The 14,972-nt window shown below is 40.3% G+C and overlaps 1 protein-coding gene across 2 annotated transcripts; it reads right to left on the bottom strand.

The window, feature by feature from the left end:
- Positions 1-1,330: 1,330 nt before the first annotated feature.
- Positions 1,331-13,743, bottom strand: p4ha3 (prolyl 4-hydroxylase, alpha polypeptide III). Of its 2 annotated transcripts, none has more exons than XM_079353400.1 (13): positions 13,410-13,743; positions 11,704-11,858; positions 11,366-11,589; positions 8,265-8,414; positions 8,118-8,169; positions 7,805-7,968; positions 6,479-6,658; positions 4,129-4,193; positions 3,810-3,969; positions 3,632-3,694; positions 3,141-3,209; positions 2,453-2,549; positions 1,331-1,999 (listed from the first exon to the last, which is right to left on the bottom strand). In XM_079353400.1, the coding sequence occupies exons 1-13, from the start codon at positions 13,583-13,585 to the stop codon at positions 1,929-1,931; spliced, it is 1,626 nt and encodes a 541-aa protein (XP_079209526.1). In that variant the 5' UTR covers positions 13,586-13,743; the 3' UTR covers positions 1,331-1,928. The 2 variants fall into 2 exon arrangements, with proteins under 2 accessions (XP_079209526.1, XP_079209527.1); XM_079353401.1 differs by having other exon boundaries at positions 6,479-6,655.
- Between the last annotated feature and the right edge of the window lie 1,229 nt (positions 13,744-14,972).

Raw genomic sequence — 14,972 nt, 5'->3', positions numbered from 1 at the left:
GATCCTGAGATGAATAAGGACTTAATATATTTTATATCTTTTTTTATGCTGGAAAGTTTACTCAGTCAGTTACTTGTATTCACATGTTCCATTAGCAGTACACAATCACTGACTCTGTATTGACTTATGAGGCAGTTCCCAAAAGGTGTCACATTTGGAGGGTTTCTAAAGGGTTAAAAACTCTGCCTTTTAAGATGACACAAAAAGGTATGTACTAACTTCACTACACGTGCCGAGGTAGACCCATGGTCGAGTCATGTATGCTTTAGGAAGTTTGGATTCTGCATGTGCATAGCAACAAGTCCCTCTGCAGCCATGTTTGTTTTGGAGACCATAGTAACAGTGAGGGCAGCTGAAGGCTCAACATGAAGCCCTTTGAATCCCAGAAAAAAGATGGGTTGCAGCTAGTAAAGTGGTCTTATAAATGGATAAGGATTCAATCTTTAAGTACTTTTAAATTGCTGGTTAATTTTGTGTCTGATTTGTATAAAAAAGCAAACTTTGTTCACATTACCTCTGCTGCCTGAAGTCAAACTCGTATATCAACAAACAATGTGAATCTTTTAATATAGATTTCTAGATGTGGTATAAGTAGCTATAAACCTATTAAATTAAATAATCTCTAATTCACAAGAACATCGTTTTCCCCACATTTGTTATATTAATACTTGCAATGAAACAGACAGGAGATTGCTTGAGGACAGCAGGCTCTTCCCACTCACCAACCTCAAGGGTTTCCACTCAGGAATGTGTAATACTCATCTAGTATGTGCCTGTTCTTATATTTTCTGTGTGTCAGTGTGTGCTTGGGAAGTGTACATGTTTGTGTATATTGTGGAGGAGCTGGAGGGGAAACATGTATCACTGTGGGCAACCAAAGTCAGCCTTTTGTTTGGTAATTCAATCTGTATAATGCCTCCCAGAAGGTCACATATTGAGACTCTTAAATTTACTGTAAGGGTGCCAGCTCACATTTTTTCTCAGATAGGTAATGACACAAAGAAACATAAATCTGAGTGTTATGCTGACAAAGTTTTTTAGCATGGATTCAGATAAAGTCTAGTTCCCAATCACTTTGCGTGCAAAGTGTTCTTAATGACAAAGCACTTCTGAATCGCAGTAAGAGGCTGACAGATCTGGTTCATCTTTGTCTCAAGACAGCTAGTTTAATCAAGGAGCCTCTATCAGGCAGCAGTGATCACATTGTTTAGTCAGCTGGGAATAAACAGACAAAAGTACAATGATGGGTTCCTCTGACTCATGAATTAGAGTCTTGAGGTCGGAGATAACCTTTAACAGATGAGCTTCAAACAAACATGCTCTGTATTTGCTTATTCCAGAGACAGGCTTTATTTCTAGCTGCAACATTACACCAATTTTAGACCTTTAGAATCCATTTCACTGTGATTCAGCCAGAAATGTATGCAAACTTTTGCATCTACACATTCAACATAAAGTCTTGAGAGTTCTAACTAAGTTGAGCTGTGCTGATTTGTAATGACAGGCCCCACAGTGGGCCCAGCGTAGGAAGAGGGCTGCATAAGATGTCAGTTTTTAAGCAAGCAAGAGCAAACAGCCTTCACAGGAAACTAAAACCAGCTCAGTGTGCGAAGGCAAAATGTCTCTCTCTGAGATGCAGAAACTGGTCAGTAGTAGTAAGTGAGTGTTTGGACTCTGGGGGCTTACTGCAAACCCCCTCTCAGCCGCGTGCGATCCACATCCACTGCCGCTCTGCACTGCACGCTTTAGGCTCCCTGGGGCCCGGGGCTCCAATCACAGATGCAGGTTGCCCCAGATCGGCTCTCACCTCCCCTGCCTGTGTGCTAACTTTCCGGCTCTCTCCTGCTTTCCGCCTGCAAATGTGCCTCTCAATTGTGGAGGCAGGCTCTTGTGCTCCAATGGGCCCGGCTATGGCTCCGCCCCCTCTCTCACTCTTCAGCATTCAGGCTGCAGCGATGCTGGAACTCTTGGCCGTACTCGTGGATCCACTTGTTTGCAACTGGAACAATCACAAATGTGCTTAAATATACTCAAGAAAGAACCTTTTGGATAATTGTGTTTGACAAGTTCTGCCTTAACATTTGTGATGATGAACTGTTGCGCTTGAAATGACACAAATGCTTCTGCTGCTGCTTTGTGAGGATTAATATCCTCCTGCTAGTTTAACTGGGTCCCTGACACATGCTTCAGCATTCAGGGCCAAATAGCAGCAGATGTTCACCTTTTAAGATGAGCGCTCAGTGTCTGAACTGCACGCTGTAGCATCTCTATGTGCATAATGCAAGACAGATGTGGCCTCGCTCTTGGGCAGCAGCTCCTGTGTAACAGGAGAGCTTAATAACAACTGTGATCATGATAGAGATAAAAACTTCTGATATATTTCTCTATTTTTTCCATTCCATCCAAATCACTTTTTGGCTGATCAAAATGCACTTATTCTCCAAACTCTTACCCCATTTATCTCCGATGAGCACGGGGCAGCCAGCGTGAAGCGTGTCTTCGTCACCTTCCCCGTTTCGATGGAGATTCCACCAAAAGACAGCAGCTCTCTGTAAAAAGACGCTTTTAATGAGCAGTAAGTTTGCAAAAACAATTATTATCCTTATCAATTACATTACAAGTTAATACAGGGATCTTTTGGTGTCTTGTGATTTCAGAGAGCATTGAAAGCGCCCATTGCCTTATTGTGTTTCTTTCGACAACAGTCAAAAGGTATTCAGACACTACAATATGAAACAAAGAAAAGCAAACATTTTGCAAAACTTTCATCAAGAAAAACAGTTTCTGTTGACTGGGGAATTCAGCTGAACATTTTTGTTTATTGGGTGTATTTATGGTGTATAAAGAGCCAGGGAGGATGATTACAATGAAAGGAAAGGTAAAACCACAGGGATGACCTGGTAAACCTACACTGCAGCTCATGTATCCAGACTGAAGCTCACCTACACAATAGCTGTAGTGTGTTTAAAAAAAATCTGTCTGTTGCTGCTGTGATTTCACCTTTTAGCATTTTGACAGCTGCACCAGGGAATGTGAGTGAGGTGTAGAGAGAGCTGCAAATAACCGAGCTTTGGGCAAAAACGACATGCAGACCAAAGAGGCTGCTTGAAGCTCATCTCAGACACGTGCAGAGTGATTACCTCCACAACAGGGACGCTGAAGTTGGCGTAGATGAAGGCTGTGGACCCACCTGCCTCCACAGAGCTGAGCTGTGGAAAAGGACATTCTTTCAGAGTTGTGTCTTGTGTTTATGTGCTCAAAGCTACTTTGCCAACTGCCCTTTTTTCAAGGCGTGCAAAGAGCCATTACTCTTTTAATCACTATTGAATTTTACTTAATTCTCCAGTGGACACAAAAGCATGTTTCCAAAACACTGTAAAAAGTGCACTTACCAGATTAGTTATAATGGATAGTATAATTTAAAGTCCAATTGTAATGACAAGAAAATAGTTTTGTTAAAGGTTGTTAGAAGACATAACATCCATAAAAGTTGAATTTAGACTGTGAGGTCATTTCTGAGTGTTCATCAGGAAAGTGCTTCCAAAGACTTGCAGCACTCATGGAAAACAACCTCTCGCTGCTGTCTGGCTCATTCAAGCTCATAAGACGGTGTGGACAAAAATTCACTCACGTATACCATGAAGGTTGCCAGTCGGTTCCCAGTTTTCAGCCTGTATACGGGACTCGAAGGTGACTGGGAAGGACAAAGTTGAAATATCACAATAAATGTGAGCACAAGCAACATGAAAACATCTATAGCGATATGATTACATGCCGGATGACGTAAATAATGTAATCATGCTACTTACTGTAGCGTGATCAAAGTGAGGCTCATAATGGCCACCAATTCCATAATTCACGACTTGGAGGTATTCGCCGTATGGAGGCTTCACATTTAGACCTGTGAGCATGGAGATCCTCTGGTCCAGCTTCCCAACAGTGGACTGTGCTGTGCCTTTCAGCCATGCACTACACAGAAAACACACTCATGAGCAACAAAATAATAATTTGCATGCTGATACCTTTGTTCACATGGTGCCTTGACATTGCAGCAAAAAAGACCAGCATGGTCCAAAACTTTGATTGAATAAAATGACAGAAGGTATGTCAAAGTGTTGTCACTTATACCTCTTACTGATGCGGTACTCTGCTGTTGCTTGTTTCTCTCCAGATGCCACAACAGATCGCCTTAACTTAGAAGCAAAGAAAAAAAACCCAACAGAATTTAAACTTTGTGATTGTAGCGGCAGCCAAGCTTTAATTTCCTGCGAGGCCTTTAAGAAATGTGACTTGAAGCATTTTACTACGCTCCAATTATGTGTCCAAAATGAAAACAGAGAGCTGATCAGAGAAAATCCAGAACGTGGATTCAAAAGATCAAATGATGGATTCAAGAGTTCTTCTCATCTTTGGGAGGTGAAAGAGTATCATTCTTGAACGCAAACATTTAAAAAAAGACAGGGAAATGAGATTTAATATTGAAGATATCTTAAAGCTGTCAAGTGTCATGTTATCTTTACATTCAGCTCACATTCTGAATCTGGAAGGGAGTCAAATAATCCAGATGTGTTGGACCAAGTCTGACCTCTTCAAGTTAAGCCTCTCTGATTTATTTGCACAGCAGAAATGTCACACTGTGCTCTGCTTATTTCATACATGTTGTTTGATTTGCAATGGGTACATAATACTGTACAATTGAAAAAACTAGAAATATAATCTTTTGGAAGCACTTTGCACAACAAACTTTTTAACCCTTTAGAAACCCTCTTAACGTGACACCTTTTGGGAACCGGCTCATAACTCAAGACAGAGTCAGTGAACTTTGAAAAAGAAAAACAATATCTGGTTGCTGAAAGCGACAGGCTTGCTGCGTGGCACCTTCAGATGAAGCTCTGACATCAAGCATGAGCAATGTGAAAAACTAAGCTCATGTTTAGTGAATTATCATCTCTGCTCTAAATTAATACCATACCCCAGGCCTGTTTTCAATAAGGCCTCAAGCTGACATCATGATTAAATAAGTACAGGGCTTTCCATCTGAGCAGAGGACGGAAGACACACTGATCAATGCCAAAACCTCACAGAAACTATAGGGCACATATCAAGACCACCCATAAAAATCTTCTCCAAAGTCAATGAGTCAGCAAAGCTAAGCGAGTGTGGGGATGGAAGGCAGCAAGTTTCCATCAAATTAGCAGAAAACTAAGAGATTCTTTCAGATGAATACTTAGGTCTGATGACAGTGGACAGAGTATTAACCAGTGGAGCCCAGCAGGGGGATTTGGATAGTTTAGTGCTCGGCCAAGTTTTCCTAGTAATTTATCCCTGGTGCCTTTAAGCCTTGCTAAATGTTTTGGAAGCAGACCAACTCTTCTCCCATAGGTTCTTTCCAAAGGGAAAAAGTACACGGTTGGCTCAGACCTCTGCAGCCCTACAGCAGAGCAGATTGTGTCAAGTGACCTTTGTATTGGAAAGGAACCCTCACTTTTTAAAGGCTTAATATGCCACATTTTGAGTATTAAATATATTTGATGTGTTCAAAACGATGGTGACAGAGCTTCCTTTAGCTCGTTTATGTGGTACTCAGATTCTCAAACGTGTCATCATACATGTTTTTTCTTTTTTTATAGGAGCCCCTCCCTCATTAATCATTAGCCCCTTCACCATTAATAATGGTATGGGTATTTTTGAATGAACATAACTTTGGAAAGGAATGAGCAATGCTTGCGTCAGTAAAAAAAAAAAAGTTAACCACGTTCTTCACCGCTTCTGTGTAGCCAAACTCTTTACTGAAGTCTTAAAGGATGGTGACAGAGATGAAGACATGAAGTTGCCCTCCACATGAAACGATGATAGCACAGACTCGTCCAAAGGCTGACGACCTCATCACACTTTTTTTTCCTTTTTTTTTTTTTTTTAATATCAGAGTAACCGATTGCTAACCCCTGGCCAGATGTCCAGGAAGCCTGAGGAAAATAAATATGTGTGGGAAACATCCTGACACAACATTCATACAAACACAGCCAACATCAATAGAGGGTATAGTTTCAGAGGAGAAACCACAAAGACACACCAAGTCCTTGACAGACACGAACAAATAATTAACAAGATTTCTGTGGTATGTTGATTATTGCAGAAGATGTGAAATGACGATTCTTCAGTTTTAGAGCAGGATTCAAGTTTATCACATGGATACAGGAGGGCGTTCTACGATTTTAAAACCTTGGTTTGGTTATGTGTTGTTCTCAGTAAACTTCAACAAACTGTCTTTGAGCTTCAATCTAAGTCCCACATGGAGGAAAAAGCCAAAAAGCTCTCACATTTGCTGAAAAAATAGATAGAAGAATCTTTTGAAGACCTAATGGGAGCAAGTCAAAATCTTGGTGTTAATTGTTAAAAGATAACTTGTTTTGTTCATTCCATCTCAACATTGGGACCAGATGCTGAGATGAGGAAATCACAACCTGCTTGCACTTACTCCTTGCTGGGCGAGCCCCTTGATGTCCTCAGCCTCCGTGTGGGTGATGAAGTCGTGGTACAGGACCACATAGGGCTGCAGGCTCAGCACTTCACGTCTCACTGGCTGCAGCAGCAACCCCGGATCACCACTCGTGAAGAAGTCACAGAAGAGTGCCGGGTTTTTGAAGTGCATCGGCTGCTGGGAGAAAAAAAAAAAAAACCCCAGCTGAAATTCATTCAACAAAATCAAAACAAGATTTGTTTATCTTTTTCATCCACCAACAATTAGACTCAGCACTGTTCTCTTCCCACACACACCAACTTGAAAATCAAATATGACTTTAGAATAATCATAGTCATGGGAATCACTAGTTACAGACTTAAATGCTTATAAAGACTGGGATACAAGTTTTGTTCAATTGGAAGCTACTTTATTGGAGCTCTGAACATGACAATAAAAACAGAAGTTTTCCTGTTTGTTTATTTAGCCATACAAGCTGTGTGGCTCAAAGGATGGACATGTTACACTGGTCAGTTTGTTTGAAATATTTTAACAGTAATTGGATGCATCACTGTTATTTTACATACACTATATCTGAGGTACCCAAAGAGTGAAGCTTACTGAGTTTGATGCTAATTCCTGTAAGGGCCAGACATTACTGGTTCAATATTGACATGTCTTAGAAAGTCATGATGATGGGAGAATGAATCCACATGAGTTTGACTCACTTTTCATAAAATCTCATCAGGTCCGACATTCGGTATAGGATTACGACATAAATTAGGGTACTCACTAAAAACATTTTTTAGAAGGGACATTTCCAATACTTGTGTAAGTGAGCTCAATCCAAACATTTAAATACACTTAACAATATAACATCTTTACATCAGCATGCCGGCAGCCTCACTGGGACCATGTTAACAATATAACATTAGCATGTAGCTCTAGAGCCTTAGCATCACTAGCATGGCTGGAGGCTTCTGACGTCACTTAACAGTGAATTCATTTCTTTTTTTTAATATCATAAAATGAAGAGAAAAAGCAAATGAGTTAGAAGAGAGGAAAATATTGTTTTTTTAGAAGCCCTTTTTTTGTTGCCTACAAGATCACAAATCAAACTCAAACTACATCTCTAACATTGATGCAAAGACAGATGAAAAGACAAAAAAAACTTCTTTTTCATGATGTAATAGAGGCACAAACTGAAGTCGCTGAGACATTTTGGTTGGTATTTTGCAGCTGTGAATATGCTGGCCATTGCATTAAATTGTCCCAGATTCATTCAAAATATTTTTCCTAATACTGAGTGAGTATGAAATGCAGATGATCCATTGTTTTGAATACCTGATGTCTTTGGCTCTGGCAGAGTCTCTCGTAATTGTCCCTGGTCCTTAAATAATTGGAGGACGGTCTCCTCAGCCCGTCGCCCCTCACTGACCTTGGTGGACTCACATCCAGCAGCTTCTCGTATTTCTCAACATTCTGCAAAACTCTCCCATTCATTGGATCTGCAGGGGGAAAAAGTACAATGAGTGTAGTCCTACATTAAAGGCCATGTCTCTGCATAACAGAAAGGCCAAGGATGTTAGTCAATTGTACAGGAACAGTTCATGCATCACAAACAGGATGATGAAAAAAGGAAAATGAAAATAGTCACCATGATGCAGAAGCTCCTGAGACAGACGAAGAGCATAAGACACATTTCCTGTCTGAAAAAACAAGGAGGATGTAAGACAATGCAACCCATCAATTTTCTTATACAGTACATGAGCATTTATAAATAAATTACTTTCATTGAACTGACTTTAAAGTGAGAGAAGGCCAGGTGATCCAGAGCATCTTCTAGAGTTCCTGCATTTTCAGGGCTCCACTCTCCTTCTGTTCCCCTGAAGAGACGCACAGACTCCTCCAACCACTGCACTGAGTGGTAGTAGTCCTCCTGCTCATAAGCCACCTGTGTAAGTCCAAGTAGAATTTGTGTATAATCATGAATCAAAAACGGCTACATTTGGGCACACTTTGATGTTTAAAAGTCGTGTATTGTCTTGCGTTTCACATTACATTTCTGCATTTCTCCTAGCTGCCATCAATGGAAGAAATTATAGTGATTTCATTTAAAAGCAGCTTAAGTAGCCAAAACGGCCCAGCCCAAAGGCCGCCTGAATCCAGCATGCTGGCCAGGGTCAAATATCATGCCAGCAGGGTGACGTTATGCAGCGGACTGAAGAAACTTGTTGTGAGGGCTTGTGTTGTTTTGTCACCCTCAGTGGAGTTTTACCTGCTTTTTGTAAACAAAATGATGAGCATGGTCTGTTTACCTGCTCTTTTGTTCATGTTAACAGACAAAGAGTAAGGTCCTTTACCTGCTTTTTGTAAAGTGTCTCGAGATAACACCTCTTATGAATTGACACTATACAAATGACGATTGATTGATTGATTGATTGAGTGGACACTAGAGTATTTCTCCTTGCTTGCCGAGTTTGTCAGATACCTGAGTAGGTCGTGTTGACTGACAAAAAAATCTCATCCTGCTTTCTTTTAAAAGTCAAATATCTCTCTGTTCAAGCAGCATGCTGTAACTCGTTTGACTCCGAGCCAGTTACAGGAATTATCAATGTAAACATGAAAATACTTTTCATGTCCCTTCATCGATAATGGCTGTTGAACTCTAAACTGCCTACACAGAGCGCTGCACTAATGTACCGGTGAATGGTCAGCCTTAATGCTTCGGCTCTTCCATTATAGGCTGCTTGTTTCACTCTTAAGGGTTAATTTGGGTCTTTTTATGCCTTCATTAGAGGGATATGCGTATAAGGAGCCACAGGTTGGATTTGAAGCCAGCTGACCGCTTGGAGGTCTACAGCCTCCGCACATGGGCATGCAAACGAACCACTAAGACTCCAGTTGCCATGCAAGTTTCCCTCATGATGACATTTGAATGTTGTTGGGTTTTTTCATCACTAGAAACACAAGAATCAACTTGTCAGTCATTACACTAAACATTCCAGCTCTAGTGTCGTCTATATTTGTGTTTTGAATTAAGAAAGCTACTTTCTATGTCTGTCAGGTTTCATACATTTTGTCTGCAGCAGGACAGTTTCACAGATTTCACCAGTCTGACTTCTTAAGCATGTACACTATGGCTAGAGCAACATCTCCAAGAACTCACTGAGCATTATTTGTACACTAATAAAGTCATGAACTCAGGCTGCAGTCTCCCTGTGAACCTTGTCTCAAACCTCTTTTGGGGCTGACTTGACTTGATGAAGCAGGTGCTGACTGCAGGCCTGACAGCACGCACACTGACTGAGACATGTCGAAATGTGGCTCCTCCCCGCACACATTACATCCACAACTCCTCCAGACAGACACAAACAGGAATTCATGTGTACCATTAAACCCCCCCCCCCCCCCCCCCCCCCCCCCCACACACACACACACAAGGATTTACACTCAGTTCACAACTTTACACCCCATAATTTGGGAACTTTAAAGAACCAATAAATTCTTAAAAATAGTTAATAACCTGCATGTTCCAGGGTTTGTTTGTTTTTTTTGGGGGGAGAAAGCATCATCTGGTTTCCAGTTCAAACTGCTTGAAAAGTCCTCAGAATATACAAGTGTTGGTGCTGAGGAGCAGTTAACAGCCCTATAAAGGCACGTGCAGGCAGGACAACACCCTGAAACTACAGTAAGAACGCCAGCACACATCACCTTAGATCATCTCAGCCTCTGTACAAGTGAAGGCAAGCCGGCCTCTTTACTCCAAACTTAAGCTAATGTCTTTTCCATACAAGTGTAAAAGTCTCTCCCACACAGCGCCCTGCCCTCACACATCAGCACTGTACATAAACAGAGGAATTTATTGCACACGGAATATGTATTTTTTTTCTCTTGTCTTGTCTATTGTAATGAATGAAAGCAGATTCCCAGGCACGCAGTGGGAAAAATTCCACTTTTTCCAGGCTGGCTGTCTGGAGTCCCACCACACAGTGACGGGCGGGTTTGAAATTCAAATATTTCACAGAAGTCAGGAATGAAAGGTTAATCCTACAGAAACATTTTCTGAATGTCTCTATGATATTACTGAGCATGAAAACTCTTATTATATTTTATGGAGAAAAATCACCAGGAAAGATGACAAGACTACATTTTTTTAAATTTCAGAGCAGAGATGAAAAATAAGCACTGGTTTGTGTGCATACTGTCAGCGTGACACCTTTAACAAGCTACTTAATCTTTTTCATCTACCAGGTCACTCATTTCTCAGATTAGGATTTTAGATCTTGTTAGAGATTAGACTTGTGGGATAAAGGCCTTTCTAGCTTGTGAGCCCTTACAGTCAAACAAAACTGTTCCTACTTTGAGCCTCTGGTCCTGTCCCAGTTCTTACTGGTACCACTAAACTGTCGATATGTATTTGCACTTTTGAACTTTCAGATGGTTTTTATTTAAATATCTGATTCAGACTCACACTGATGGAGCAACACTCAATGAGACTTATTTTGTGACCGAAGAAAGGAAGTCGACCTTTGGCTTTGTATTAAGATGTTTAAGTTCTTTAGTTCTGCACTTTGTGCTATGTGCTCATACAACAAACTGTACTTGCCACGTGAGGGGCCAATGACCTAAACTACAGACTTACATTCTATATAAAGTGTTCAAAACAATGAGCACTTAACTCAGCTGAAATGGTGCTTACAAACCGATGCATCATAATACATCTGATAATGTTTATTATGAAATGTCCCTCAAACAGTATTTTCTTTTGTTACTTTATGTACATTTCTTGAAAATGCTTTTCTTTCTTGTAGTATAATTGTAAGTGTTGTGCAAGTATGGAACTTTATCCACTTGAGGAAATAAATTAAAATATGTTAAAGAAAATGATGGACTGGTCTTTACCTTTCCCACTAGAAAGCAATCATCTCCAGACAGCAGCACGGACACTGCAGGCAGGTAGATATCAACAGCTACACCATCGGTGACTCTCTGGAAACGACCTTTGACAAGACTGGCAACCTGAAGAGCATACACATCCTGCAGCCTCATTAGGCCCTTAGCGGCCCCCTGCAGGTCCTCCAGTTGGGGCAGACCTGCCTCTTCTTCCTCGTAACTGGACCTGAGGGCTGGTCAGCAGAAGGGCCAAAGGGTGAACAGAACTGAGAATGAATGGGTGTTTGGTGACAGCTGAGGAAAGAGAGCGGGGGTGTTAAGTTATCACCAGATGTGTCAGTACAAACCTTGAGCATTCTCCAGGGCTTCGTTGCTGGAGACAACATGCAGCCACTCTGAATGAAGCCTCTTGATCAGGGTGAAGGCCACCAGAGGGTTCGACACCGTGGCCGCCGGGCCTTTGTAAAGTTCAGCGTGTAGATCGGACACTTTAGAATAAAAGCTGTGAAGAAAGTGAACAAGGACAACCAAGGGCTCAGACTGATTCAAACACAAGGATCCTTACTTTCTAGGTAGCTATGGGTTATTGGGAAACCATTTTTCTGACATGTTTCCTCGGTGTTTAAGAAAAACTATCTCAACACACATCACTTCTATCTACATATCAAACCCTGATTCAACCTGTTTTCATGTGTTTATATGTGTACAGTCTGAATTTGGTTTGATGTGTTCTTAGTGACAAATACACTGATTGATACAAATGTCATCCTCATGTAAACGCTCTCAAAAATGGTCATAGAACAGTAAAAGCCAGATCCACTCGTGTCAAAACCTTACCAACAAAAGAATGAACGTAAACGACCATACAATTTCCACTTTTAAATGTTAAAATCTAATAAAAAGTACTTCCAAAAATGCCGATAATAACAGGATTAAATGTTATTTCCGTTTACCCCATTATCGTGACTTAAACATTTTTAGAACAGCTGTGCCTTCAATGACTCTTTTGCCAATCCCCCCACAAAAGAATGTCGCCACAATAAGGCTACTGTGTTACATTTTATAGTCCAACAAGCTTCACCATAAAAAGTGCCGGTCATTTCATCAGAGAAGCCGTTGAATCCCGGAGAGAGGTGACTAAAGAAGTCATTTTCTCAGTCAGTCATTTACTTTCCAACATGTTACTAGATGGAATAACACGTCTTTGTTATTATCTTGAATGATTCATTGATATGAATAAGTGCCGTCGCTCTTTTCTTCTACAGAAATGTATCTCTATGTGCTGAATAGTAACTTGTCAATAAGACAAACTGGACGGTGAGGTAAAATACTTTGAGCTGGGAAAAATAGCACCTAGACATTAAGTCATGGCTTATTTCATTTTTGCACAATGAAATCAAAATGAGTTTGATTTTAGGAGCAGGATCTTCAGCTTCAGAGACGCTGCTTGTCAACAGGCAAGGCAGGCAACTGCTTGGAGCCCCAGACCAGGAGAGGACCCCTAAGGACTCACAACATTTGCAGATTTTACAATGCCAGTAAAGTATGAATGGTCCATTTAGAAGTTTGGTAAAAACCCAATTTGCCAGCAAGAGTCACCCAAGAAAAATGAAGACAAATTATAAGTCTAGGGGGGAAAAAAAACAAAACAGGGGAAGATCATTGGCAGACATTATGGTGATAACTGTAGATTGAAGGGCTCCCAATCATGTTTTGCTTAAAGGGGCCCAACAGACTAGAATCACCATGATCCTGGTTCTGACCTCCTTATGTGTGTAAATCAGTGCCCACACACTTTTTCCATTCTTATTCACAGTCTGGAAAGGAGACTCAGGATTTGTCATTGGATGATATCACCACCACAGCTTTGTATCTATGCATAAAAAACAGATGAGGGCTTTGGTGGATTTTTTTTTCTTTAATTCTTTACAGACAACATTTTTAGTTTCTGCGATCTTTAAAACTCCAAATAATTACAAAATCTGATTTCTAACCTTGAAATGGAAATTTGATAACCTGTTCAAAGATGCGCGTCATCATGCATGTCACTCACCGCTTGACGTCCTCCAGCCTCTCTGACTCGTGTTCAATGTAAGTTTTCAAGTAATCGATCAGCTTCCGTTCAACATTGATCGCCTGTTGAACGTTCAGCAGCGACGTGTACATTTCACCTTCAGACACGTGAATCACAGATGCAGACAGCACACAAAAACAGAAGTAACAAATCATCTCGTCTCTGTGAAAGCAAGCTGTGGAGGTTCCTCTCTGTGTCTGTGTCCAGAACTGAGCTTAAGGATCTTCAGGATTTTCAAACCCTTCCTCAGAAGTCCACACGGGGATCTCCCTCATCTGCTCTGAGATCAGCTTTCACCTCCAGCTCGCTGCAGTTTCCCATTTGATGTACACACAGACGACAGATTTATGTGTTCAATAATACACATTAACACATCAAGATTTATGGAGTTCAAGGTCTGCTACAAGTTTGGAAAGGCTGCTTTTGAGTTAAGAAGCGTTGTTCATCAGTTAGATGTTTTAACAATGCAACACAAATAAATACATTTTATATCTTTCTAAATGAAAACGGATTACCTGGTTTCATTTTAGAGTTTTTTTGAGTCATTCTTAGTTTAAATAGATAACTAAGGCTAATAATTTTCTTCCTGAAAAATAGTTTAGTGCACGTGAGAGTTCAGCTCAAGCTCAACTGTGACACCTGCAGGTGAAATATCTGTACTACAATCAAACTGCTGTGCTAAGCCACTCAGTGTGCAATCTATATTATTGATGTGGTGTGAACAAACCGTAAATTTAGCTGATGCTGCTTTTGATGTTGTTAATAATACAGGAAACAACTTAGAAATGTACACCAAACACATTTAATCACATTTAATCACTTGTAACGGCCACACTTAACACACTTCACATTATGTAACACACTATTGACATATAATATTGGAATTACTAATACATGCATCTTATGGTGTTTATCTAAAGATTTCTGTTGTGGGTTGTGTAAATAAACAAGTTAAAAAAAAAGCTTGTGTTTTTATTTCATTGACACATTCACTCCTATAACTTAAATGTTTGGGTCCTTATAAGACTGGTTTGCAATGCTTGACTCAATATGTCTTATTCCCATATTTACATTTTAATCATATCCATAGAAAACAGATGCATTTAAGCTGTTTAACAATGTTGATTCTTTTTTTTTACCTTCAGCAAACATGGTAACCTCAAGTACATATGCAGTTAGTTTGCTTCACGAAACTCAACAGGAATTTGTGCACCACAATATCAGTGTAAGGATCAAATCGAATTGCTTGAAAAACAACCTTTTTTCAATGTATGTTTGTGATTTGGCCTTTTACATTTTTGAAATGGTCTATCTTTAGTGACTTACAGAAGTTTTAACGTGCTATCATGTCTTCTATCTTCTAAGTCACTTAGTTAATCATCAATCCCGCATGATCATTGCTGCATGCTCATTGATCATATTTAACCTTAAATTCACAGCTGGCACAGGATTCAGGTCAATGGTTTATGTTTAACGCAGCAGATCTCTGAAACTTAAATGATCCCAATGCATCCAATAAAAAGGCTCAGGATCACGTAAACC

This window comes from Symphodus melops (genome assembly GCF_947650265.1).
Source record: "Symphodus melops genome assembly, chromosome: 10".
Lineage (NCBI taxonomy): Eukaryota > Metazoa > Chordata > Actinopteri > Labriformes > Labridae > Symphodus > Symphodus melops.
The sequence above is the reverse complement of the archived record's forward strand: the minus strand, read 5'-3'. Positions and strand labels throughout refer to the sequence as shown.

Excerpts from the sequence above, each read along its gene's own strand:
- p4ha3 (XM_079353400.1), bottom strand. The coding sequence starts at position 13,585 with ATGATTTGTTACTTCTGTTTTTGTGTGCTGTCTGCATCTGTGATTCAC. Across the intron at positions 8,170-8,264 it reads TGGCCTTCTCTCACTTTAAA|ACAGGAAATGTGTCTTATGC; the intron begins GTCAGTTCAATG and ends TTGTTTTTTCAG. Across the intron at positions 6,659-7,804 it reads GCCAGAGCCAAAGACATCAG|CAGCCGATGCACTTCAAAAA; the intron begins GTATTCAAAACA and ends TTTTTCTCCCAG.